Source organism: Hemitrygon akajei, chromosome 11 (genome assembly GCF_048418815.1).
Source record: "Hemitrygon akajei chromosome 11, sHemAka1.3, whole genome shotgun sequence".
NCBI classification, from domain to species: Eukaryota; Metazoa; Chordata; class Chondrichthyes; order Myliobatiformes; family Dasyatidae; genus Hemitrygon; species Hemitrygon akajei.
In genome coordinates this window covers 75,098,058-75,126,053 of record NC_133134.1, presented here as the reverse complement: position 1 = coordinate 75,126,053, position 27,996 = coordinate 75,098,058, and the positions used below count along the sequence as shown (strand labels likewise).

The following is a 27,996-nucleotide window of genomic DNA, read 5'->3' as shown; positions in this document are numbered from 1 at the left end:
GTCATTGCCCACCACCTACCTCAGGTGCGCTTCCCCCTTACCTTTCTTCCATGACCCACTGTCCTCTCCAATCAGATTCTTTCTCCTTCAGCCCTTTACTTCTTCCACCTATCACCTCCCAGCTTCTTACTTCATCTTTCACTCTCCTACCCACCTTTCCACTTACCTGGTCTCACCTGTCAGTTTATACTCCTTCCTCTCCCCCGCCACCTGCTTATTCTGGCTTTGTCCTCCTTCCTTCCTAGTCCTGAGGAAAGGTCTCGGCTCGAAACATTGACTGTTCATCCCCCTCCATAGATGCTGCCTGACCTACTGCGTGCCTCCAGCATTTTGTGTGTGTTGAACCTGGAGGTGTGGGCCTTCAGGCTCCTGTACTTCCCGTCTGAGGGCAGGATCGAGAAGAGGGAACGACCTGGCTGGTGGGTGTCCCATTTCTGAGATATCACCTTTTGTAGGTGTTCCTCGATAGTGGGGAGAGCTGTACCAGGGATGGAACTGGCTGAGTCTCAGCGCTCTCTGCAGCTTCTTGCAATCCTGTTGCAACCAATCAGAATGTTTTCCACCGTACATCTGTAGAAGCTTCGTCAGAATAACTAACATTAACGAAACCTAATATCTAGGTCACAATAACATGTTAATTTATGTGTCATCTTGGTATTACTGCTGTAAAGTACTCAATGGCAATAAAGGTGAATTTGCATTATCTCCTAATTGTTGAGAAACCTTATATACACTCAGGATATTACTCAGGCTATTAAACTGTTTTGAAATTCGTCGCTTCCGCTTGATATTCTGAGAACCTTTTTTTTAAAAAAAGAAAATTTGACCGACCCATTGATATTAACAAGGATAGTCTTCCGTGAAACCATGAGTTCACCTGCGCTCTGCTGTCGACAAAACAAACCCCTTCCAAACGGGATCCGTAGAGCGCGAGGGGTACCGGGAGTTGTAGTTCGAATTTGGAGCAGCAACGTTGGGTGGAGTGGCCGGTGATTTGAACGGAACTACAACGCGGACGGAGCGTGCGCACCGAGTTGCGGCCGAGGGCCTGGGAACCAGAGTGGGAGCAGAACCGGGAGCCGCCACCGCCACCATGAACGTGGTGCTGGCTGTCAAGCAGTATGTGTCCAAGATGATCGAGGAGAGCGGGCCCGGCATGAAGGTGCTGCTGATGGACAAGGAGACGGTGAGAGGCGCTGGGCGAGGGAGCGCCATACTGTGGAAGAGTGGCACCGTCTGTGGGATGGTGGGAGGGAGGGTCGCAGGACGAGGGGGGCGTGACGGGAGGGTCGCAGGACGGGGGGGCGGCGGGACGGGAGGGTCGCAGGACGGGGGGGCGGCGGGACGGGAGGGTCGCAGGACGAGGGGGGCGGCGGGACGGGAGGGTCGCAGGACGGGGGGGCGGCGGGACGGGAGGGTCGCAGGACGGGGGGGGCGGCGGGACGGGAGGGTCGCAGGTCGAGGGGGGCGGCGGGACGGGAGGGTCGCAAAGCCCCTTCCCTTTCTCCCATGCACTACGGGGGGGGGGGGGGGCGTGGGGGATGTCGCCCCATGGGAAGGTTATTTAAATATCTTAGTGCTCTTTTAAAGATATTAACCCTTAAAATCTGCTCCCATTCTGTCAACCCAGAGTCTCTCTCATTTCATAACTGTTTCCCTTTAACCTGTCCTTCCTATCTCATTATTCATGGGTCTTAACATTGGATGGATCAGCGACCGACCACTCAGGTTCGGGGGGCGGGGTGGAGATAATTCACGGATTGAAAACCGGATTGGAAACTCCATATCCTAAATACTCAACACATCACAGTCACATGCCTCCCCTCCATCAGTGGTATCTACAAGAGGTGCTACCACGAGAAGGCAACATCCATCAAAGATCCCCACCATCAGGCCATCTTCTCTCAGGAGGTGCAGAAGCCTGAAGTCCCATGCCACCGGGGATCAGGAGCACACAGGATTCTGTAGATGCTGGAAATCCTCCACACACAATACTGGAGGAACGCAGGTCAGGCAGCATCTATGGAGAGGGATAAAGAATTGATGTTTCAAGCTGAGACCCTTCATTAGGACTGGAAAGGAATGGGGAAGGAGCCAGAACAAGAGGGTGAGGGGAAGGGAAGGAGTACAAGCTGGCAGGTGATAAGTGTGATCAGATGAGGGGAAGGTGGAACCTCCACTTATTCTAGCTCCCCTCTTACCCCTTCTCACCACCTTTGGTTCTCCCATGGTTTGCTGTCCTCTCCCATCAGATTCCTTCTTTATAAGTGTTTTACCTCAGCCATATTACCCCCCCCCCCCATACACCCAGCTTCCTCCTCGCTTGGAGAATGGAATCATGGAAGGGGGGGAGAGGAGATGGAGTACTGGAAGTTGGAGAAATCAATGTTCATGCTGTCAGGTTGGAGGTTTCTCTGATAGAATATGAGGTGTTGCTACTCCAGCCTGAGTTAGTCCTCATGGCAGTCAAGGAGGCTGAGGACCAACATGTCCGATTGGAAATGTAAAGCTACTGGTAGCTTCCAGTGGGGGCAAGGCCTTCTCACAGGGGGTGATGGTTGTGTGGAGCAGGCTGCTGGGGAGATGAGTACAATTTACATGAATAGGAGAGGTTTAGAAAGATTTGAGAGAAATGGGACAGCACTGAGAGTTGGGCCAAAAGATCTGTCCAAGAAACTCTCCACATTGACTTGCACCTACTTTTCTTATTTATTTATTTATAAGACCAGAAGATAAGAGCAGAATGAGGCCACTTGGCCCATCGAGTCTGCTCTGCCATTTCATCATGGCTGATCCACTTTCAGCCCCAATCTCTTGCCTGCTCCCTGTATGCCTTCATGCCCTGACTAATCAAGATTCTATCAATCAATAATCTAGCTATCAATCAAGAGTTTATCAGTCATCTAAATAATCATTTATTTATAGATACAGCGGGGATTAGGCTCTTCCAGCCCAATGTACCACCTATTTAACCACAATTTACAATGACCAATTGACCTGCTAAATCTTTGGACTGTGGGAGGAAACCAGAGCACCCGGAGGAAACCCATGCTTTCATTGGGATGACATACAAACCTCTTCCAGGTGGCGCCGGCATTGAAGTCCACCCTCCAACACCCAGAGCTGCAGTAGCGTTGCGCTAACCACTACATTACCGTGTCTTAGACACACTCACCATCGGAGTACAACTTTTACAATCTACTGTACGGGTTTCCCCCACTATTCGAAGGTAGGGTGTTCCTATGAAATGGTTCGTAAGCCGGAATGTTGTAAAGTGAAGAAGCAATTACCATTTATTTATATGGGAAAAATTTGTGTGCATTCGCACATCCAAAAAATAACCTACCAAATCATGCCAAATAACACATAAAACCTAAAATAACAGTAACATATAGTAAAAGCAGGAATGATCTGATAAATACACAGCCTATATAATGCAGGAATACTTTTCTGCAATTATTGCAACACTGGCCACCGCAGCGAAAATCTCACACAAGCGCTCTCGGCAGCACTCGCGGTAAAAACACCACACGGCACAAGTGCTCCCGGCAGAAACACACAGTGCAAGCGCACCCGGCAGAAATACTCTTTCCAGTAACCCTTAAGCTATGAAGCTACTGAATAACACATAAAAATACACGGCCTGTATAAAGTAGAAATAATGTATGTACAGTGTAGTTTCACTTACCGGAATCCGGAGCACACTGATGATGGTGTGTTAGGCTGAGTCGTCGGAGGTTGGGGTGGTGGGAGACTGGGGTGTCATCTGATCGTCGTCTGTTTCCATCAGGGCAGGCAGGTCACCTTCTTCTATGTCTGCCTGCCTCGCTGTCGAAGGTCGAGTTTCATCGTCTGATGTGGAAGGCTTGAAAAACGACACTAGGCTTCACTGCTTAGCCTCGTGCATTTTTCTATCATACAGTTCTTTGTAAGCTCTCAAACCATCCTGCAAATATGCCTTAAACCTACATACCCTTTCAAAATTAAAGTCATACATTTCTGCAATCATTGCAGCGTTGTCATTCCCAGCGAAAATCTCACTCAATTGCTTCACGTTCAGTTCCTGGAGGACTTCACTTTCGGGCCGTTCACTACTGCGTTCGGCTTCAATTGTTATCCTTTCCTCTTCATCAGTTCTTCATCTGTCAGTTCTTGGTCATGGGATGCTAAAACCTCTTCAACATCATCTTCGTCAACTTCCACAAACCCTTAGCCAAACTCACTATGTCCTTACTTTGTTCACCACGATCGAAACGCTTAATTATGTCTAGTTTCACGCTAAGTGTAACACCCTTACGAGCTCTTTTAGGCTTTTCCGATACCTTAGAACTCATCTTGCTAACAGATGCAGAAAATAAATCGATATAAAGCACAGATGCTCACAGGCACGTGTTTAAGCAAAGCCAGCTAGAATGCAGTTCCGGGGGAGGAGGTTGGCAGCTCGGGTCACGCGTTGCCTTTTTTTGTAACAGTGAAAACACCTTCTGTTAGCGAAAACAGGTAACTAATGTAGGTCTTTCGTAACAGCGAGGTGTTGCAAAGCGAACATTCGAAAAATGGGGGACACCTGTATATACCCCACGTTGTTTAGACAATTTACCTCTCAGCCTCCTCTGCTCCAGGGAAACCAAGCCCAGCCTGTCCAATCTCTCTGTGTAACTGTAATGCTCCAGTGTCCTGGTGAACCCTCTCTGAAACGTCGACTGTGGTTTATTTCCTCCCCCCCTATGCTGCCCAACCTGCTGAACCTTTGTCCATCCCGCAGTGGGACCTCCTTTGCCACCTAGTGGCTGTCCTTGGGATCCAGAGTCAAGGTCAGGTTTATTGTCAGATGCTCAGTGTGTACTTGGGCAGCATCAGAGGCACGTACCGTCAGATCAACAGCGTTCACCAGGAGCACGTGAATTACAGTAAATTATACAAGAAAGGACACGATTAGTATAAAAGATGCAGTCGATTGTAATACTGAGTGGGCATAATGTGGCAGTACGGAGGTAGTGATTATGGGATTGTTTTATTTTATTTAGAGATACAGCACCGACAAGTTGGGCCAGAGGGCCTTTTTCCATTCTGTAAGACTCTGTGTGAAAGGTATCTTCATCAGATCCTCTCCACACTGATCTTGACCCTGGCCCAATTACCCCCAAATGACCAATTGCCCTACTGACCGGTACGGTTTTGGAATGTGGGAGGAAATCCACGCGGTCACGGGGAGAATTAAAACTCCTCACAGACAGCAGCTGGAATTGAAGTTGCTGGCGCTGCAAAGCGTTACGTTAACCTCTGTGCTACCATGCCTTTTGGTTCCAGAACTGAATGGTTGAAGGGAAGTAGCTGTCCTTGAACCTGGTGGTGTGGGCTTTCAGGCTTCTGTACCTCTGAAAATCTACTGACTGTATCTGCCTCTGTCTTCCACCCCGGACCAGGGTGTTTCACCCACTCACCACTCTCTGTGTTTTTAAAAAAAACCTCTGACATTCCCCGCCTATACTTTCCTCCAATCACCTTAAAATCATGCCCCTTTGTATTGGCCACTGTGGGAGTCTTTGGGCCAAACACTGATGAGTAGGACTAGCTTAGACGGGAGTTCTAAACGTTTCTTTCCCAAATCAGTTAATCTGATCAACTATTCTAGTTAGCCCCCAGCCCCCATCTGTTATTCAGTCACTGCTCCGTAAACAGTTGAAACCACTTTTTATAAAGCTGTTTACATTGTAAATCCATGATGGTACTTATGTATTTGTGCACATTTTGTTCTATATCTGTACTAATAACTATACTTCTGTTTATAATTTTTTATAATTGGGGCGGGGTGGAGTAAAACTCCTACAACCCGGAGAGCTTGGGACGTTAGGGATAGGGTTTTAAAGTCAAAGTAAATTTACTATTAAAGTACGTACAAAAGATGTAGAGATGGAAAAGGGCCTGTTATGTCATGAAGGATCCCACCCACCCTGCTCATGGACTGCTCCTCCCACTCCCATCAGGGAGGAGGCTACGGTGCATCCACACCAGGACACCAGACTCAAGATTAGTTACTTTCCCCAAACAGTAGGACCGATCTACACCTCCACCCACTAACTCACACCCCCACCACCACTGCTGTACAATTTCTTTATCGTTTTCTGTCAGAGTCACCTTATGTACAGACATTCCTGTGCCCAGCATCACTTTATAGATGTACAATCATTATATATATATATATAAATAATCTACGTACATGTTATTTTATTTACTTATACTTTTGTGCAGAAGTCCTGGGCATATATACATAGCCAGGGAGCCTAAGACTTCTGCACAGTATTTGTCAACATGGAGTGGAGAGCAAGTTGTAATTCTGGTGGGAGCCAAGAATGTTGGGAATGGTGAGGGTGCAGTGCCGTGGGAGGGAGGAGGAGACAAGCGGCAGAGGAGTGCTATGGGCAGGGGGTGGTGTGGGTGCAGACACACCCGGCCCTGAGGCACCAGGAAAGGTCATTTGATTCAAGCATTGATCATTACAGAATGTCTCTCTGGTGCTTCCCATTCCCCCCCCCATCCCCTTTTCCCAACCATGATTCCCCTCTTCCCACTCTCAGTCCACAATACAGACTCCTTTCAGAATCAGGTTTATCATCGCTCACATGGCAGCAGTACAGTGCAATACATAAAAGTTGTACATGAGACTTTTGAGTTGACTCGCCCAGCACCAGCGGATCCACCTGCCGAGCAGCATCGCTCGGCATGAAGGTGGGACCACGGACAGCACCCAGTGCGGACTCAGCAAAGCTGGAAATATCTTCAGATCAGTGACTGACATCTGGGTATCAGCCAAGTACAGAGTCCGCACCAGCTCTCTGTTCTGTCCACACTCTTGTACAGGTCAGAATGCTGGCGCATGACAGATAACGACCTTGCCAAGCTGTCATCATTTCCCACCGTGAGACTGCGGAATATGCTCTGTACTTCCTGGCCAATAAAGTTCTCTGGCCACACCCTACTCTTCACTGTCACCCAAGAGGACATGGCCACAATCATCAGAGCGGCCATTGTTGGGAGTAGGCCAGTGGCGAGAGTAGGAGTGTCAGGATTTGGCTCAAAGGAGGCGTTGGCTCTGGGTCAGCTTCTGTTAAGGTTCCCTCTTCTTTTTCCCCTCCTACTGTACCTGTTGTTCTTCATGCTGGATGTTGGAGTCCTGGGAGGCCCAGAGTCTCTGAGGGAACTGCGTCCGGCTGCAGCTCCTTGAAGACCCTGTCACAGATCTGGAGCAACAAGTGGATGACCTATGGGAGAGTGAGGAGATCATCAATCAGACATACAGGGAAGTAATGAATTTGCAGGTGGCGAGTAGTTGAGTGACTGTCAGGAGAAATGGAAATGTGAATAGGCAGTTAGCGCAAAGCGCCCCTGTGGCCTCAAAAATAAGTATACCGCTTTGGATACTGTTGGGGGGGGGGGGGAATGACCTCCCAGGGGAATGTAATGGAAGCCAAGTTACTGGCGGTGGGCATAGGTCTGTGGTGTAGAAGAGAAGAAGGGAGAAGAGGGGAATGGTAGTGATAGGGGACTCAGTAGTGAGGGGAACAGACAGGAGATTCTGTGGACGTGAACGGGACACCCGAATGATATGTTGTCTCCCAGGTGCCATGGTCAGGGATGTCTCGGATCGAGTCCACAACATTTTGGAGAGGGAGGGAGAGCAGCTAGCTGTGTTGGTACATATTGGTACCAATGACATAGGAAAGAAAAGCGAAGAGGTCCTGAAAAGAGAATTTAGAGAGCAAGGTAGAAAGCTGAGAGGCAGGACCTCCTGGGTAGTAATTTCTGGATTGCTGCCTGTGCCACGCAAGAAACAAGATGCTTTGGCAGATAAATGTGTGTCTGAGAAGCTGGTGCAGGGGACAGGGCTTCAGGTTCTTGGATCATCGGGATCTCATCTGGGGGAGGTATGACCTGTACAAAATGGACAGGTTGCACCTGAACCCGAGGGGAACCAATATTCCTGCGGGCAGGTTTGTTAGAGCTGTTGGGGAGGGTTTAAACTAATTTGGCAGGGGGGTGGGAACCAGAGTGAAGGGACTCAAGACAGGACGGATGGTAAAAAAGCAAAGATAGTGTGCAGTCAGACTGTCAGGAAAGGCAGGCAGATGATAGGACATAATTGCAGCCAGCAGGGTGAGTATCAGTGCATTATGGATGTAGGATCAAAAAGGGTAGCAAATACGGTACTCAAAGTGTTGTATCTAAATGCGGATAGTATAAGAAATAAGGTGGATGATCTTGTTGCACTGTTACAGATTGGCAGGTATGATGTTGTGGCCATCACTGAATTACGGCTGAAGGATGGTTGTAGTTGGGAGCTGAATGTCCAAGGTTACAGGTTGTATCGGAAGGATAGGAAGGTAGGCAGAGGGGATGGCATGGCTCTGCTGGTAAAGGATGGCATCAAATCAGTAGAAAGATGTGACAAAGGATCGGAAGATGTTGAATCCTTATGGGTTGAGTAAAGAAACTGCAAGGGTAAAAGGACCCTGATGGCAGTTATATACAGGCCTCCCAACAGAGGCTGGGAGGTGGACCACAGGTTACAACAGGAAATAGAAAAGGCGAGTCAAAAGAACAATGTGACAATAGTTATGGGAGATTTTAACATGCAGATAGATGGGGAAAATCAGGTTGGAAATGGATCTTGAGAGTGAGTTTGTTGAATGCCTACGAAATGTTTTTTTAAGAGCAGTTTGTCATTGAGCCTACTAGGGGATCAGCTATACTGGATTGGATGTTATGTAATGAACTGGAGGTAATTAGGGAGCTTAAGGTAAAAGGAGGCAGTGATCATAATATGTTTGAGTTCAACTTGAAATTTGATAGGGAGAAAGTTAAAGGCTGACGTAGCATTATTTCAGTGGAGTAAGGGAAACTACAGTGGTATGAGAGAGGAGTTGGCCAAAGGAAATTGGAAGGAGCTGCTGGCAGGGATGTCAGCAGAGCAGCAATGGCGTGAGTTTCTGGGAAAAATGAGGAAGGTGCAGGATAGATGTATTCCAAAAATTAGGAAATACTCAAATGACAAAATAGTACAACCATGGCTGACAAGGGAAGTCAAAGCAAAAGAGAGGGCAGACAACAATGCAAAAATTAGTGGGAAGACAGAGGATTGGGAAGCTTTCAAATCCTACAGAGAGCAACTGAAAGATTATTAGGAGGGAAAAGATGAAATATGAAAGCAGGCTAGCAAATAATATCAAAGTGGATAGTAAAAGCTTTTTCAGGAATGTAAAAAATGAGAGATGAGAGTGGATATAGGACTACTAGAAAATGAGGCTGGAGAAATAATAACGGGGGACAAGGAGATGGCAGATGAACTAAATGAGTATTTTGCATCAGTCTTCACTATGGAAGACACTAGCAGTCTGCCAGGTGAAGGGTATGAGGGAAGAGAAGTGGGTGCAGTGACTATTACAAGGGAGAAGGTGCTCAAAAAGCTGAAAGACCCTAAGGGTACATAAAGCATCTGGACCAGGTGAACTCCACCCCAGGGTTCTGAAAGAGGTAGTGGGCGAGACTGTGGAGGCATTAGTAATGATCTTTCCAAAATCATTGGATTCTGGCATGGTGTCAGAAGACTGGAAAGCGGCAAATGTAACTCCACTCTGTAAGAAAGGAGGAAGGCAGCAGAAAGTCAATTATAGACCAGTTAGCCTGACCAGTGGTTGGGAAGATGTTGGAATCAATTGTTAAGGATGAGGTTATGGAGTACGTGGAGACACAGGACAAGATAGGACAAAGTCGGCATGGTTTCCTTCAGGGAAAATCTTGCCTGATGAACCTGTTGGAATTCTTTGAGGAGATTACACATTGGATAGATAAAGGGGATGCAGTGGATGTTGTATATTTAGACTTTCAGAAGGCCTTTGACAAGGTGCCACACATGAGGCTGCTTACCAAGTTAAGAGCCCATGGTATTACAGGAAAGTTACTGGTATGGTTAAAGCATCGGCTGATTGGTAGGAGGCAGCGAGTGGGAATAAAAACCATCTTTTCTGGTTGGCTGCCAGTGACTAGTGGTGTTCCGCAGGGGTCGGTATTGGGACTGCTTTTTATGCATTATATCAGTGATTTAGATGATGGAATAGATGGCTTTGTTGCCACGTTTGCAAATGATACAAAGATTAGTGTGGAGGGACAGGTAGTGTTGAGGAAACGAGGTAGGATGCAGAAGGACTTAGATTAGGAAAATGGGCAAGAGGGTGGCAAATGTTGGAAAATACATGGTCATGCACTTTGGTAGTAGAAATAAATGTGCAGACTATTTTCTAAACAGGAAGAAAATCCAAAAGTCTGAGATGCAAAGGGACTTGGGAGCCCTTGTGCAGAACACCCTAAAGGTTAACTTGCAGCTAGAGTCAGTGGTGAAGAAGACAATGTTAGCATTCATTTCAAGGTGTCTAGAATACAAGAGTAGGTATGTGATGCTGCGGCTTTATAAGGCACTGGTGAGGCCTCACCTTGAGTATTGTAAACAGTTTTGGGCTCCTTGTCTAAGAAAAGATGTGCTGGCATTGGAGGGGATTCTGAGGAGTTCACAAGGATAATTCTGGGAATGAAAGGGTTATCATAACTAAGAACATTTGATAGCTCTGGGTCTGTACTCACTGGAATTTAGAAGAATGAGGGGGATCTCATTGAAACCTTTGAACTATTGGAAGTCCTAGGAGCAGTAGATGTGGAAAGGATGTCTCCCTTGATGGGGGAGTCTCAGACAAGAGGGCACAGCCTCAGGATAGAGGGGTATCCATTTAAAACAAGATACTGAGAAATTTCTTTAGCCAGAGGGTGGTAATTTGTGGAATTTATTACCACAGGCAACTGTGGAGATCAGGTTATTGGGTGTATTCAAGGCAGAGCTTGATAGGTTCTTGATTGGACACGGCATCAAAGTTTACGGGGAGAAGGCTGGGGAGTGGGGCTGAGGAGGGGAAAAAGGATCAGCCATGATGGAATGGTGGTGCAGACTCGATGGGCCAAATGGCCTAATTCTGCTCATACATCTTATCATGAGGAGGCGGATTGGGCACGTGATGAGAAGAGAGGCCAGCTCCATCATCAAGACAGTTTCACTGGACGTCTGAAGGGCGGAGGAAACGTGGGAGACCAAAGCCACTTGGCACCGTACCCTAGAGGCAGAAGTGAGGACCCTGAACCACACCCGGGGCACAACAGAGAAGATGACCAAGGACAGAGAGAGATGCTTCATTGTTGCCCTAAACGCTAGCGGTGTAACAGGCAGAAACTAACTAACGCACTAAGACTTTTGAACAGTACTGTATTTATTGTGCTTTATTATTGTCATCATTGTGTCCTTTATCTTCTCTGTTTTTGTATACTGCATTGAATACTGAGTAATAATTATTTAAAACCATATACTACCTTCAGATTCTTTATCATTTTTGAACTTCGTTTCTTGTTGCATGTCGCGCCAACACACGGACCAAATTCTTAATAAATGTAAACATATATGGTGAATAAAGTTGATTTGGTTGGCGTGGGGCGGCTGAGCTGACGAGCTGACTAATTCCCAGTGTCCGTCTGTTCCCCACAGACCAGCATCATCAGCATGGTGTACAGCCAGTCGGAGATCCTGCAGAAGGAGGTGTACCTCTTCGAGCGCATCGACTCCACCAACAGGGAGACCATGAAACATCTGAAGGCCATCTGCTTCCTGCGGCCCACCAGGGTAAGGCACGCCTGCTTCTTTACCTCCCCCAACCGGGATGTGGTACAGTAAATCTCTGATAATGTGGCAAGCTCAGAGTGTTAGAGGCAGGGTGGCTGATTTCAAATCAAAGTGAATTCATTCAGTGACCACTTTATTAGGTACATCTGCTCAATAATGCAAATATCTAATCATGTGGCAAGAAAGAATGCAAACTTGGTCAAGAGGTTCAGTTGTTGTTCAGCCAAAACATCGGAATGGGGGAAGAAATGTGATCTAAGTGGCTTTGACTGTGGAATGATTGTTGGTGCCAGATGGGGTGGTTTGAGTATCTCAGAAACTGCTGATCTCCTGGGATTTTCACCCACAACAGTCTCTGGAGTTTACAGAGAATGTACGGAAAACAAAAACCATCCAGTGAATGATGGTTCTGTTGGCTTAAATTACTTGTTAATGAGAGAGATTCAAGCTGACAGGAAGGTGACACTAACTTAAATAACCACACGTTACAACAGCTGTGTGCAGAAGAGCATCTCTGAATGCACAATATGTTCTCCCTTGAAGTGGACGGTCTACAGTAGCGAAGACCATGAACGTACGCTCAGAGGCCACTTTATCAGGTACCTCCTGTGCATGATAGAGGCCACTGACAGTATATGTCACCATACGCTACTTTGAGATTAATTTTCTTGCAGGCATTTACAGGAAAATAAAGAAATACAAAAGAATTTATGGAAGTTTATACATAATAGTGATAGCGATCCCTCGAGTCGAGTGTGCTGTTGCTCTCTGGGGTTGTCTGTTGGTGGCTGTAGAGGCCGGTCTGGGATCCACATATTGTGATGCAGTGTGGACAAGGGCTGTGGTTGGTGGTTGGGCTATTTGGTTGTTCACTATACATGAACAGGTTCCATGTCATAGCTGGTGGGGGTTGTAGTGGGGATGAGCTCCCACTAACTATTAAATACTCCCAATGGTGTGCATCTCAACTGACAACCAAGTCCAGCTCCTTGCCTCCACGTGTGGCTTAGCTACTAAACCCGGCAGAGCAATTTCTGACCGACAGGAGAAGGGGCAAAGGTGGGTTATTGGCACCAGTCACTTTGGGCAGATTGGTCTCCTCAGCTCACCTAGGAGAAGGGAAACTCTGATCTCAAACCTCCGCTGCCTTGCAGCTGTACCCCCTCATGGGGAAGGCTTCGAGAACAAACCCTGAGGAAGAATCTGGAGCTGGAGCTCTACGTTGAGTTCAACGCTGACTGGCAACTCCTGCAATGCCGCTGGTGCCAAACTGAATCGGATTCTGCCGTTCCTTTGGGTTCATCAGCCGCGTGGAGAGCAGGAGCCCGCTACGTGGACAACTGATTGCTCTCCTTATCGGACGAGCGGTGATTGATAAGTTCGTGGCCTAAGGTAGAAGGAGTCAATGCTAGAAAACCTAGCACATTTATTTTTCAACATAGTCCCCCTCCCACATGTGCACACTTAGTCCAGCGGTTGTGGAGCATACGAATCCCTTCTTTGTAGAAGGTGGCCACAGCAGAGGTAAGTTCGTGGCCTAAGGTAGAAGGAGATGAGTTATACAGTTCTCGTTACGTTCATGTGCAGTTCAATTCTTTGAGTGAAAATGCAGGAAATTTGAAGTTAATAACTCATCTCCTTCTACCTTAGGCCACAAACTTATCAATCAGCCATGCTGTGGACCACTTCTGGAGATCCAAGACGCCAACTTCTACAAAGAAGGGATCCGTATGCTCCACGACGGCTGGACTAAGTGTGTAAATGTAGGAAAAATAAATGTGCTAGGTTTTCTAAAATGGACTCTTTCTACCCTAGGCCATGAATTTATCAATCACCCCTGGTACTGCCCTGCCTTGTGTATGACAGAGAGGAGGCAACATTCGTGGTCGACCCCGACCAACAGAGGGCCGATATACATAAACAAAGACTGAAAAAGAACCAAAGAAGACAGAACATGAGATGCGGAGTCCTTGAAAGTGAGGCCATAGCTTGTGGAATTAGTTCCAAGTTGATATGAGTGAAGTTATCCATGCTGACCGAAGAACCTGATAGTGTAGGGTGATAACTGACCCTGACCTGGCGGTGTGGGAACTAACATTCCTGTACCTCCTGCCTGATGGTAGAGGTGAGAATGTACATATAATCCTCTAGCTAGTGGCATTTTATGTACATACAATCAACTGTGTATATAAGCTAATTTTATACATTGTTTATTGTGTTTTTTATTGTATTCATTATGCTTGTAGTGTTTTTAATGCTAATTCAATTCAAGTTTAATTATCATTCAACCATACAGGAATACAGCCAAACGAGACAGCGTTACTCTGGGGTCAAAGTGCAATCCACAGTACCAACAGTCACACACAGCACAAAGCACACAGCACGTACAAGATAACAAGTATTTAAACATATCAGTAAGATACAGCTATGCAAAAAAATATGCAGACCCAATTTCGAATCCCGAATAACTGTCAGTTTGTCCTCCTTTACACTTGTGTACTGAAGAGTGACAACTAACAGTCTTGAAGGCAGTGTGGTCGGGATGGTGGGGGTCTTTGATGATGGATGTTGCTTTCTTGTGGCACTGCTCCTTGTAACTGTGCTCAACGGTGAGGACTTTTTTTTAAGGAACGTGGGCTGTCAATTGCTTTTAATGCCCCGAATCCAGGTTAATTCACACTTTAGTAAACACAAAGTACACTGCAGATGCTGTGGCCAAATCAACACTTACAAACAAGCTGGATGAACTCAGCAGGTCAGGCAGCATCCGTTGAAAGGAGCAGTCAACGTTTCGGGCCGAGACCCTTCGACAGGACTGAAGAAGGAGGGGGCAGGGGCCCTATAAAGAAGGTGGGGGGAGGGTGGAAAACCAATCAGAGGAAAGATCAAGGGGTGGGGGATGGGATAGGCAGGAGAGGTGAAGGAGGAATGTAAGGGGAAAGTACTATGGGTAGTAGAAGAAGGCAGAATCATGAGAGAGGTGATAGGCAGCTAGAAGAGGAGACAGAGTGAAAGGGGAATGGGGGAAGGGAGAGGGAGGGAATTACGGAAAGCTGGAGAATTCGATGTTCATACCAAGGGACTGGAGACTACCCAGACGGTATATGAGGTGTTGCTCCTCCAACCTGAGTTTGGCCTCATCATGGCAGTAGAGGAGGCCATGTATGGACATATCCGAATGGGAATAGCTGCCTATCACCTCTCTCACGATTCTGCCTTCTTCTACTACCCTTAGTGCCCTTACATTCCTCCTTCATCTCTCCTGCCTATCCCCTCCCTGCTCCCCTTCCCCCACCCCTTGATCTTTCCTCTGGTTTTTCACCTGGCACCTTCCCCCTCTCCCCACCTTCTTTATGGGGCCCCTGCCCCCTCCTTCAGTCCTGACGAAGGGTCTCGGCCTGAAACGTTGACTGCTCATTTCAACGGATGCTGCCCAACCTGCTGAGTTCATCCAGCTTTTGTACGTGTTAATTCACACTTTACTCTGTGGGATGATTAAAATACCCTGGCAACCCGGTGAGATTGAAGGGAATGGGGCAATCAGAAGAAAGTAAGGTCAAAATGGGAGGGGTTGTTAACACGAGCTGTTACAGTGCCAGTGACCCAGGTTCAATGCCACCACTGCCTGCGAGGAGTTTGTATGTTCTCTGCATGGGTTTCCTCCGGGTGCTCCGGTTTCCTCCCACCTTCCAAAGATGTACAGGTCAGTAGGTTAATTGGTCACATGGGTGTAATTGGGCAGCACGGGCTCGTTGGGCTGGAAGGGCCCATTACTGTGCTCTCAATGAACAAAAGATAACACAACATTTCAGTTCAGCACAAACCAGATGGGCCGAAGACCCTGGCCCTGTGCTGTAGTGCTCTATGACAAAAGAGATTCTGGAGATGCTGGAAATCTTGAGTGTAATATCCTGGTTTAAGACCATGCTTTATTTAATTAATCCAGTTATGCTGTTGGGCATTTTATTTCTTTTAGTTAGCAAAAATATATTTGATTATTATATAATAAAGTATTCCTTTCATTACATAACACACTTGCTAATATACAGTTTCAATATGGTACTTTGTTTTGCTAAAATAAAAATTCAGTTGATTAAGTTGGACTCGTTGAATTAGCCAATAGGACTTGTCTTAAGACTTTGTCCAGTAAGATGCCCAGGAAAAGAACGGGTAGCCGTTTGCTAGAGAGAGTGCAGGAATTTCGGGAAAGAATGGACAGACAATAAAGCACTGGTGAAATGCTCACCAAACCCAGTTTGGAAGGATGGATACTGATTGTCAGAAATCTTCACGCAGACTCACGGAGAATGTGCAGATAACCTTCAGTTAGCAATTAGCATATGACTTTGAGATAGTTCGACTTTTTCCTTGAACATTGTGTGGATATTTTTGGCTTGGACTGTTTCTTCAGCGCAGAATTGTTTCGGTGCCGTGAGTAAATGAAGAGAAGCTCACTAGATTGATTATGTGGCAGTGAGCTCCAATGATTGTGTGCGCAGTTTAGACTGATATATCAGTGACAGGTCCTGTTCTTTTTTTTTGTTATAGTTTAAACTATTTTGTCAATACAATTTCCATCCAAGTTTGTACTGGTGTGAGCTGAATTATTCCTTCCTGGCAAACAGTAAATTTGCATGGGTGTGTCAGTGCTTATTCAGTTAATTTCAGTCTTATTTTCTCATGGAAGAAACAAAGATACTTTTATGTTTTTGTATTGACCCGACTTGTATTTGCCCTAGACCTGGAAATGGCCTTTTTGTCATTATTCCCATGCATTGTAGAGTTACGCTGCTGTTAGTCTGTACTCACAGTGACAGCTGACTCATTACGAGCCTATGGCGAGTAGTATGTGTTGCTCATGTATTACTATTACATGAGCAACACATGTAATGCTGGAAAAACTCAGCATTCGGGTAGCATCTATGGAGGGAAATAAACAGTCGACTTTCTGTGCCGAGACCCTACATTAGGACTGGAAAAGAGAGGCAGAACTAGAGTAAGAAAGTGGGGGAGGGGAAGGAGGATGAGCTGGCAGTTGATAGGTGAGACCAGGTGAGGGGGGAGGGCTTATTAAGTAAGATGTCAGGACATGATAGGTGGAGGTGGGAAGGGGATGAAGAAGGAGGAATCTGATTGGAAAGGACTCTGGATGATGGGAGAAAGAGAAGGAGGAGGGGAACCAAAGGGAGGTGATGGACAGAGAAGGAATGAGAGGGGAACTAGAATGGGGAATGGAGAAAGAGAGACGGGAGATGGGCAGAGATAACAGGATTTTGGAGAAATTGATGTTCATGTCATCAGCTTGGAGGCTACTTATACAGGGTATGAGGTGTTGCTCCTCCAACCTGAGTTTGGCCTCATGGTGGCAGTAGAGGAGGCCATGGACTGGCCTTTCAGAATGGGAAGTTGGGTTGACATGGGTTGTTACTGGGAAATGCTGCCTTTTGTGGTAGGTGGAGAGAAGGTATCAGGATGTCTCATACCCAGTGATTGGTTTCACTGGCCACGAAGTCTCCGTTGGAAGTTAATTTGTTGATAGGTTTTTATTCCAGAAGACTCGTTCACATTTTAGTTAATCCATAATTATGTTATTCATAATGTCATAAATTATGAACGACCCCAAACTGGGAGCTGGGCTCGGGGGGACTGGAGGGGTGGGGGTGAGAGAACGATGTCTGGAGTGGCCCCCTTTCCCTAACCAGCCTTCTCTCCCTCCTCCTCCCCTAGGTGAATGTGGAACTGCTGATGAAGGAGTTACGCAGACCCAAGTATGGCCAGTTCTTCATCTGTGAGTCTTCGGCTGTTGTCTCTGAGCTCCCCGTCTGTGCAAGAACCAGGTCTCCTGTTGGTCTGACCCAGGGTGGGGCAAGAACCAGGGCTACTATTGGTCCTGACCCAGTGTAGGGCAAGAATCAATGCTCTCATTGGTCCTGATCTAGTGTGGGACAAACACCAGGGCTCCCATTGGTCTTGACACAACTGGTGCATGCCTGCTTAGATTTCCACCTAAGCTAGTCCCATTCGCCCGTATTCACCCAATGACACTCAAGATGGTTTAAACATAGAAGCATAGAAAACCTACAGCACAATACAGGCCATTTGGCCCACAATGCTGTGCCAAACATGTAATTACTTTAGACATTACCCAGGGTTGCCGTAGCCCTCTATTTTTCTGAGTTCCATGTACCTATTCAGGAGTCTCTTAAAAGACTCTATCGTATCCGCCTTCACCACCACCACCGGCAGCCCATTCCACGCACTGCCCACTCTCTGCGTTTTAAAAAAAAAACTTATCCCTGACATCTCCTCTGTATCTACTTCCAATCACCTTAAAACTCTGCCCTCTCGTGTTAGCCACCTCAGCTCTGGGGGAAAAAGCCTCTGACTATTCACACAATCAATGGATCTTATCATCTTGTACACCTCTATAAGGTCACCTCTCATCGTCCGTCGCTCCAAGGAGAAAAGGCCGAGTTCACTCAACCTATTCTGATAAAGCATGCTCCGCAATCCAGGCAACATCCTTGTAAATCTCCTCTGCACCCTTTCTATAGTTTCCACATCCTTCCTATAGTGAGGTGACCAGAAGTGGGGTCTGACCAGGGTCCTACATAGCTGTAATGTTACCTCTCGACTCTTAAACTCAGTCGCATAGTTGATGAAGGCCAATGCACCGTATGCCTTCTTAACCACAGAAGTTGTGTATTTAGCATGTATCCCTTGAAACCTTTCCTATCTGTGTACCTGTCCGAGTTCCTTTTAAATATTGTTAATGTACCTGCCTCAATCACTTCCTCTGGCAACTCATTCCATGTATCGACCACTCTCTGGGTGAAGGAGTTGCCTCTCAGGTTCCTATTAAATCTCTCCCCTCTCACCCTAAACATGAGCCTTCTAGTTCGTGATTCTCCAAACCTGGAAAAGAGATTGTGTGTATTCATCCTATCTACATCAACCTCCCCAACATGATCATATACACCTCCACAAGGTCACCCCTCATTCATTTGTACTGCAGTGAATAAAATCCCAGTGTGCTTAATCTTTTTCCGTAACCCAGCGTCTTGAGTCCCGACAGCAACCTCATAAATCTTCTTTCCAGCTTAGTGGTATCGTCTCTGAGGTTGGTTGTCTCGAAGGACAATGAGTGATGATCACCTGGTTGGAAGGTATGGAGATCCTGAGGTGCCCAGTTGTTAAGATCCCTCTCTCGGCATCTCCTGTGCAGTCCAAAGGAAAGTTTATGAAGCGATACGTTCGGCACCAGCTTGGCTGCAGGAGCTGCCAGAAGGACGTTCAATGACGTCCAGCCGCCCGAGGGTCTCCACTCCGGATTTGTTGTCTGGGTTTACTCCCGTAGCCTTCGTCTCTCCCGGGGCTGCCCACGAGGCAGTGGGGCTATTTACCCATAGCTGGGGATCTGGTTCACGAGCACCAGGGTGTGTCCACACGCCGGTGGGGCTGCCTGCTGTATGTGCAGGGGCCAGACCTCCTCCCCATCCTTCAGCCTGAGTTTCCGTGTGCTGCCAGCGAGGAGGCACTACATGAAGCTTGCTGTCAGAGAGGCGATGTGAGACCTACACATTCAGCTGTCCTTTTCGCGAGACTGCTAGCCAGCGGTAGAAGCTGAAAGTGAGAGCGACAAGCACTACTCACTACACTACCAAACTGAACGCGTCACAAATATTTTGACACCGTGGTAATTCTCTATGATTGGGTGACCAGAACTGAACACAATAGCACAAATGTGATAACCACTGAAACATTATATCCCAACTTCTGTACCCAGTGCCCCGACTGATGAAGGCCAGTGTACCCAATGCCACCTTCGCCCAGTCTGTGTGCGGCACCATTGTCAGGGAAGTACTCCTGTCTATGATACTCCAGGGGCCCCACTGTTCACTGTGGAGATCCTCCCCTCTTGTGTTCTCCTAAAATGCCACGCCACGCATTTGTCTGAATTAGGCTGCACTTGCTATTGGTCCAGCAGAAGGGTTTGGCCAGGGGTGGAGTGAGTGGGGTAATGTTATCGTGTCTCTTTTTATCTTCGGCCACAGGGCTGCCCTGCTCTCACCATCTCTTCCCTTACAGACTTCAGTAATGTGATCAGCAAGGCCGACGTCAAGGATCTGGCAGAAGCAGACGAGAACGAGGTGGTCTCTGAAGTCCAGGTGAGCGCTGATTGGCCCTGGCTTAACCAATGGGGTTGAGGAGGAGCCTAGGACATCCTTGGAACCGTGTAGCTGGGGCAGGGGTGGATTTCCCACTCTCTGGAATTAGTGAGGGTCACACCTGTGGATCACTGAGGTACTTTTAACCCTGGAGATGTCATTCAGCCCACTGAATCCTTACTAGCCCCTCAGGGATATTCCTCTTATTTCCCTGCCCCCTCCACCACGCCCAGTAATCTACTCCCCATTGCCATCAACTTCCACACCCCTTTCCCCATCCACACAGTAAGGGGAACAATTTACAGTGACCCACCCACTTCCCCCAGAAGTTGTTGGAACGTGGGAGGACTCCTAGGGTGTCAGAGGAAGAACGTGCAAACTCCACACAGTGATAGTGGTCGGGACTGAACTGAAAGCTACAGGGCAGCTGCACTGACCGCTGCACCATTGGGTGATTGGATACAGGTGCATGTTGAGTGCCCTTCAACCTGGTGACGTGGGCCACTTAAGTGTCCAGTGAACACTTTGCTGGTTCTGTCCGAGCAGCTTTCTCTGGCTTACTCCTCTCTCTCTCTTGCTCTTTTAGGAGTTTTATGGAGATTTTATCGCTGTCAGCCCTCATGTGTTTTCCTTCAACCTCACTGGCTGCTCTGAGGTAAGAAGTCAGTGGAGGGAGCTTCACTCTGTGTCTGACCCCGGGAGTGTGTGATGGGACGGTGTAGAGGGAGCTTCACTCCGTGTCTGACTCCGGGAGTGTGTGATGGGACAGTGTAGAGGGAGTTTCACTCTGTGTCTGACCCCAGGAGTGTGTGATGGGACGGTGTAGAGGGAGTTTCACTCTGTGTCTGACCCCGGGAGTGTGTGATGGGATGGTGTAGAGGGAGCGTCACTCTGTGTCTGACCCCGGGAGTGTGTGATGGGAAGATGTAGAGGGAGTTTCACTCTGTGTCTGACCCCGGGAGTGTGTGATGGGACAGTGTAGAGGGAGTTTCACTCTGTGTCTGACCCCGGGAGTGTGTGATGGGACAGTGTGGAGGGAGCTTCACTCTGTGTCTGACCCCGGGAGTGTGTGATGGGACGGTGTAGAGGGAGCTTCACTCTGTCTGACCCCAGGAGTGTGTGATGGGATGGTGTGGAGGGAGCTTCACTCTGTGTCTGACCCCGGGAGAGTGTGATGGGACGGTGTAGAGGGAACTTCACTTTGTGTCTGACCCTGGGAGTGTGTAATGGGACAGTGTGGAGGGAGTTACACTCTGTGTCTGACCCCGGGAGTGCGTGATGGGACGGTGTAGAGGGAGTTTCACTCTGTGTCTGACCCCGGGAGTGTGTAATGGGACAGTGTGGAGGGAGCTTCACTCTGTGTCTGACCCTGGGAGTGTGTGATGGGACGGTGTAGAGGGAGCTTCACTCTGTGTCTGACCCTGGGAGTGTGTGATGGGACGGTGTGGAGGGTGTTTCACTCTGTGTCTGACCCTGGGAGTGTGTGATGGGACGGTGTGGAGGGAGTTTCACTCTGTGTCTGACCCTGGGAGTGTGTGATGGGACGGTGTAGAGGGAGCTTCACTCTGTGTCTGACCCTGGGAGTGTGTGATGGGACGGTGTGGAGGGTGTTTCACTCTGTGTCTGACCCTGGGAGTGTGTGATGGGATGGTGTAGAGGGAGTTTCACTCTGTCTGACCCCAGAAGTGTATGATGGGACTGTGTGGTGGTTGTGTGTACTACTGATCTGTGCGCTGTTCTGATGTATTTGTGTTTGGAGGATTGAAGTGCTGGTGTCCTCGCACACAGGGATGGAACTGGAACTTCCCGGCCATGGTCCGGAGCACAGAGGGACTGACGGCCGTTCTCCTGTCCCTGAAGAAATGCCCCATGATCCGTTTCCAGGCTTCCTCGGACATGGCCAAACGGCTGGCAGCCTCTGTCAAGGTAAGAGCAGTGGCTTCCCCTCCCGAGTCCACGCATCAGCCGCGTTTGCCATTTCCAACAAACACGCTCTCCGCTCCACATTGATAAATACAGTACAGTGCAAGGTTCTAGCTTTGTTTGCTCTGTGCCTCAGACCTTGTGGGTTTCCTCCAGGCATCTGTTTTTCTCCCACCGTCCAAAGATGAGCAGGTTAATAGGTTAATTGGTCATTGCAAATTGTCCCATGATTTGGCTGGAGTTAAATCGGGTGCTGGTGGGTGGTGCGGCTCGAAGGGCCGGAAGGGGTGTATCTGATTTAAAAAACAACTTGCTGTCCCCAGATGTCCCGAGCTGGGTGGATCAGTGGGTCCAGAGCATCCAGTGTTGCTCAACAACTTCACATTCACATAGAAGCTGATTAACCGTGAAGTTAAACTAATCCCTTCTGCCCACCTGCGCTCCGTACCCTTCTGTTTCCGGTACATTCTCATGCTTATCCAAGAGCCTCTATGGTATCTGCTTCCATTACCAACCCAGGCTCCCACCGTTCTCTGTGTTTTAAACAAAAACTTACCTTGCTTATCTCATCCTTCAGCACGCCTCTCTGATATTAGACATTTCTAATAAAAGAAAGAGACAGATGTCTCCTCTATACAGTACTGTGTTGGTTGTCCTTTCCGACAACGATGTAACCTGTGCAGGTGGAGTTTTATAGTGAAGAAGCCATTGCACTCTTGGTCTCAAAAATCTTGGTCTAATGGTACGAAAGATATTCAGTGCTGGAGACTTCCTCAGCTGCAGTGGATAGACACGATTCCTTCTGTGTCCTGTCATGCCCTTCGCTCTCCTCCCCATGTTGACAAATAGAGTACCGTGCAGAAGTCTTAGGCACTGTGTGTGTGTGTGTGTGTGTGTGTGTGTGTGTGTGTGTGTGTGTGTGTGTGTGTGTGTGTGTGTGTGTGTGTGTGTGTGTGTGTGTGTGTGTGTGTGTGTGTGTGTGTGTGTCCAAGACCTTTGCATGGGACTGTGTATACCTCTCATATTTTTATAAACCTCTATCAAATCTCCCTTCAGTCTCTGCTGCCCCACAGAAAAACAAACCAAGTTTGTGCAACCTCTCATTAAAACATCTGCCTCTAATCCAGGCAGCATCCTGCTAAACCTATTCTGCATCTTCTCCAAAGCCTGAGCATCCTTCCTGCAACATCTTTTGACCCTTTGATCTCTGTGGATGCCAACATCAGGGCATCTTTCAGGAGGCTCTGGCGGTGTGTCTGGTAGGGCACTGAAAATCCATGCCATCCAACTAGTGGGAGTGTTGGAAGGCATTCTCAATCTCACATTGCTACAGTCGCAAGTCCCCACATGCCCCAGAAGGGCAACAGTCATACCGGTGCAGAAGAAGATCAGGGTGAGCTGCCTCAGTGACTATCACCCAGTTGCACTCACATCTACTGTGATGAAGTGTTTTGAGAGGTTGGTCATGGCGAGAATCAACTCCTGCCTTGGAAGGACCTGGACCTGCTGCAATTTGTCTATCACCACAATAGGTCTACAGCAGATGCAAATCACCAGCTCTTCACTCGGTCAGGATCACCTGGGCAATAGCAATTCCTATTTATTGATTACAGGTCAGTGTTCCACACTATCACACCCTCAGTTGTAAACAGCAAGCTCCAAAATCTGGACCTCTGTACCCTGTTGTGCAACTGGATCCTTGACATCTTCAATGGGAGACCACAGAGTCAGTGCGGATTAGAAATAACATTCCTCCTTGCTACACACACAAAATGCTGGTGGAACACAGCAGGCCAGGCAGCATCTATAAGGCCGCGACCCTTCGTCAGGACTAACTGAAAGGAAATATAGTAAGAGATTTGAAAGTAGTGGGGGGAGGGGGAAATGCGAAATGATAGGAGAAGACTGGAGGGGGTGGGATGAAGCTAAGAGCTGGAAAGGTGATTGGCGAAAGTGATACAGAGCTGGAGAAGGGAAAGGATCATGGGACGGCAGGCCTCGGGAGAAAGAAGGTGGGGGGAAGCACCAGAGGGAGATGGAGAACAGGCAAACAACTAAATATGTCAGGGATGGGGTAAGAAGGGGAGGAGGGGCATTAACGGAAGTTAGAGAAGTCAATGTTCATGCCATCAGGTTGGAGGCTACCCAGCTGGTATATAAGGTGTTGTTCCTCCAACCTGAGTTTGGATTCATTTTGACAGTAGAGGCGGCCATGGATAGACATATCAGAATGGGATGGGACGTGGAATTAAAATGTGTGGCCACTGGGAGATCCTGCTTTCTCTGGCGGACCGAGTGTAGGTGTTCAGCGAAACGGTCTCCCAGTCTGCATTGGGTCTCACCAATATATAAAAGGCCACACCGGGAGTACCGGACACGGTATACCACACCAGCCGACTCACAGGTGAAGTGTCACCTCCAACGTATAATTCTCTGTAACATCCGCCACCTCCAACGGGATCCCACTACCAAGCACATCTTTCCCTCCCCCCACTTTCTGCTTTCCGCAGGGATCGCTCCCTACACGACTCCCTTGTCCACTCGTCACCCCCATCCCTTCCCACTGATCTCCCTCCTGGCACTTATCCTTGTAAACGGAACAAGTGCTACACCTGCCCTCACACTTCCTCCCTCACCACCATTCAGGGCCCCAGACAGTCCTTCCATGGCCTCCTCTACTGTCAAAATGAATCCAAACTCAGGTTGGAGGAACAACACCTTATATACCGGCTGGGTAGCCTCCAACCTGATGGCATGAACATTGACTTCTCTAACTTCCATTAATGCCCTCCTCCCCTTCTTACCCCATCCCTGACATATTTAGTTGTTTGCCTGTTCTCTATCTCCCTCTGGTGCTTCCCCCCCCACCCCTTCTTTCTCCCGAGGCCTGCTGTCCCATGATCCTTTCCCTTCTCCAGCTCTGTATCACTTTCGCCAATCACCTTTCCAGCTCTTAGCTTCATCCCACCCCCTCCGGTCTTCTCCTATCATTTCGCATTTCCCCCTCCCCCCACTACTTTCAAATCTCTTAGTATCTCTCCTTTCAGTTAGTCCTGACGAAGGGTCTCGGCCCAAAGCGTCGACAGTGCTTCTCCATATAGATGCTGCCTGGCCTGCTGTGTTCCACCAGCATTTTGTGTGTGTTGTTTGAATTTCCAGCATCTGCAGATTTCCTCGTGTTTACTCCTCCTTGCTGACAGTCAACATCGATGTACCTCAAGGATGCGTCTTCAGTCCACTGCTCTGCCCTCTCTACACCCACCACTGTGTGCCTAGGCACAGCTCACATGCCATCTGTACATCTTCTGGTGACACAACTATTATTGGCAGAATTTCAGATGGGGATGAGGCGTACGGGAGTGAGATAGGTCAGCTGGTTGAGTGGTGTTGCAGCAACAACCCTCCACTCAGCGTCAGTCAGATCAAGGAATTAATTGAGGACTTCAGGTGGGGAAGTCGAAGGAACGCACCCAAATCCTCCCTGAGGGATCAGAGGTGGAAAGGGTGAGCAGTTTCAAATTCCTGGGTGTCAGTGTCTCTGGGCCCAGTGTAAAGACCAGAAGACATTAGGAGCAGAATTAGGCCATCTGGCCCATCGAGTCTGCTCCGCCATTCAATCATGGCTGATCCTTTTTTTCTCTCCTCCCCAATCCCAGTTCTCGGCCTTCTTCCCGTAATCTTTCTTTTCTTTTTCAATATTTTTATTGATTCCTTACATAAAAGAGTACAGAGTACAGTAGAATATATATATCAATTACAATATTTTGGAATCACAAATAGAGTTAAATGTCGACAGTACTTCTCCTTATAGATGCTGCCTGGCCTGCTGTGTTCCACCAGCATTTTGTGTGTGTTGTTAGAGTTTCATTACCCCATAATCCATATAAATTAAATCTAAACATAATACTGAAAAAATAATTTTATTATACAAAAAAAATCTAAACCCACTACCAGAAAAAAACCAGCTGTTTGGTTTAAAAAAAAAGGAAAAATACTTATCATATATTAAAACATATTATTAGCCAACATCTGTGCTTAATAGCAAATCAAAGACTTTGAAAATAATTCAAAAAAGGTCCCTACAATGTTAAAAAATCTGGTCTAGGTTCAGAAATTGAACAGCGAATCTTCTCTAAATTTAAGCAAGACATAACATCATGTAACCAATGAGTATGAGTAGGCGGAGTGGCATCCTTCCACTTAAGCAACAATGCCCTCCTGGATATAAGAGAAATAAAGGCCAAAATATGCAAATCATGTCTCCAAAATAATATAATTTCCTTCAACAATAAGGCAGTCAAAGGATTAGGTTTAAAATTTACTTTAAAAAGCACCGAAAAAGTTTGGAATACTTCCAATATTTTTCAAGACTGGGACAAGTCCAAAACATATGGATTAGTGAAGCTTCTCCATTGTTACATCTATCACAATATGGAGATATATCAGAATAAAAACAAGATAGCTTATCTTTAGTCATGTGGGCCCTATGAACCACTTTAAGTTGTAGAAGGGAATGACGGACACATAACATTGAGGTATTAATCAATTTAAACATTTCATTCCAAGTATCCTCCAGAAGTTGGAATCTGTAAATCTTGTTCCCAGAGATTTTTAATTTTGTCTAAAGGAATATTTCCCATTCCCAACAACATACCATAAATATTAGATATAGATCCATGATGGAAGGGTTTCAAATTAAAAATTGTATCAAGTAAATTCTTATCTAGACTTTTAGGAAATGTATGTACTTGAGAGCGCAAAAAGTCTCTAATCTGTAAATATCAAAAAAAGTGGGTTTTGGGTGGGTTGTACTTAGCTGACAGTTGTATGAATGAAGAGAGACCATCTCCAACAAACAATTCCTGAAACCATTTAATACCCACTCTGTTTCACTCTTTAAAAACTACATGTCATAGAAGGTTAAAAAAAAATAAAAATGGGACTTGAAAGTGGAAAAACTCAATAAACCAAAATATTTTCTAAATTGTACCCAAATCCTCAAAGTGTGTTTAACTACAAAATTATCAGTTAAATTAGTTAAAGATAAAGGAATTGTGTCACAAGGGGACATGGAGACTGGACCCAAATGCAGGACGCAGGCACTGAAGTACTAGGGGCAGGAGAGGAACAACTGAAGGATAGAACAAGATGGGGAGACCGTGGCATGCAAATGTGATCCTGGGGTTCAGAGAGCGTTCATGGCAAAGGCAGGACCCTGGAGCTCATGGTGATGACAGGACCCTGGCTAGGCTAGAGGATAGGTCTATGGGACAAGGAATGCTGGGAGGATAGCCCCCTGGGCAGGGTCCAGCCTCCCAGGCAGGAACACGGGCCTGGGCAGGTCACAGGGCACCTGGGCAGGTGCAGGGCACAACCCGTCAGAAGAGAGGGGTAGGATAGGGTCAGAGTCCCCCGCCGGGCAATGGCAGTCCGGCCTGCTTACCCAACAGAGGCAAGGGATCAGAAGGGAGCTCAGTCCAGGGTGACTACAAGAATGGACTTACAGAACTAGATGATTAACAGTGGGTACTCCAAGCCAGGGTCAAAACGGGATAGACAGGCAAACAGCACGAACAGGGCAAACCAGCACATACAAGAGGAACAGGACAACCTCCAACTAGACTCAGTCCCAGAGCCCCTTATATACACCTGCCAGCCGATAGGTCTCAGGTGCTCCTCCTTAAATTAAGATGATCCTATTTGGGCTTAAGGGTGAAAGGAGGGAGGGCTACAAGACCTGGAGTACGGAGTCTGCGGACCGGATCAGGACCCGGAATGCGGGCTCCGGACCAGACCATAACAAACTGAGGATCCGAGAAGAGAAATGATAGAAAATTGATTAACAGAATTAGCTTCTAAAGAAACCCAGACCGGACAGTCCTCTCAATTAATATAATATAACCAAAACATATGATTCTGTATATTGACTGCCCAGTAATAAAACTTAAAATTGGGTAAGGCTAAACCTCCATTCTTTTTAGCTTTTTGAAGATGAACTTTATTTAATCGAGAGATTTTATTTTTCCATATATATGAAGATATAATAGAATCCAGAGAATCAAAAAAGGATTTAGGAATAAAAACAGGTATGGCCTGAAATAAATATAAAAATGTAGGCAAAATATTCATTTTAATAGAATTAATTTGGCCAATCAATGATAGAGGGGTGACCAATTTGATAGTGCATAA

The 27,996-nt window shown here is 47.2% G+C and overlaps 1 protein-coding gene across 2 annotated transcripts in view; it reads left to right on the top strand.

The window, feature by feature from the left end:
* The first annotated feature begins 1,006 nt into the window (after positions 1 to 1,006).
* vps45 (vacuolar protein sorting 45 homolog) overlaps positions 1,007 to 27,996 on the top strand; it is a 59,680-nt gene continuing 32,690 nt past the window's right edge. Inside the window, exons 1-6 of one of the 2 annotated variants that reach the window (XM_073061160.1) lie at positions 1,007 to 1,186; positions 11,582 to 11,716; positions 17,444 to 17,504; positions 19,805 to 19,884; positions 20,471 to 20,539; positions 21,673 to 21,810. In XM_073061160.1, coding sequence (XP_072917261.1) covers positions 1,094 to 1,186; positions 11,582 to 11,716; positions 17,444 to 17,504; positions 19,805 to 19,884; positions 20,471 to 20,539; positions 21,673 to 21,810 — 576 coding nt within the window. In that variant the 5' untranslated portion in view covers positions 1,007 to 1,093. Of the gene's footprint in view, positions 1,187 to 11,581; positions 11,717 to 16,126; positions 16,240 to 17,443; positions 17,505 to 19,804; positions 19,885 to 20,470; positions 20,540 to 21,672; positions 21,811 to 27,996 lie in introns of those variants that run through there. The other variant, XM_073061161.1, reaches the window with a different exon arrangement.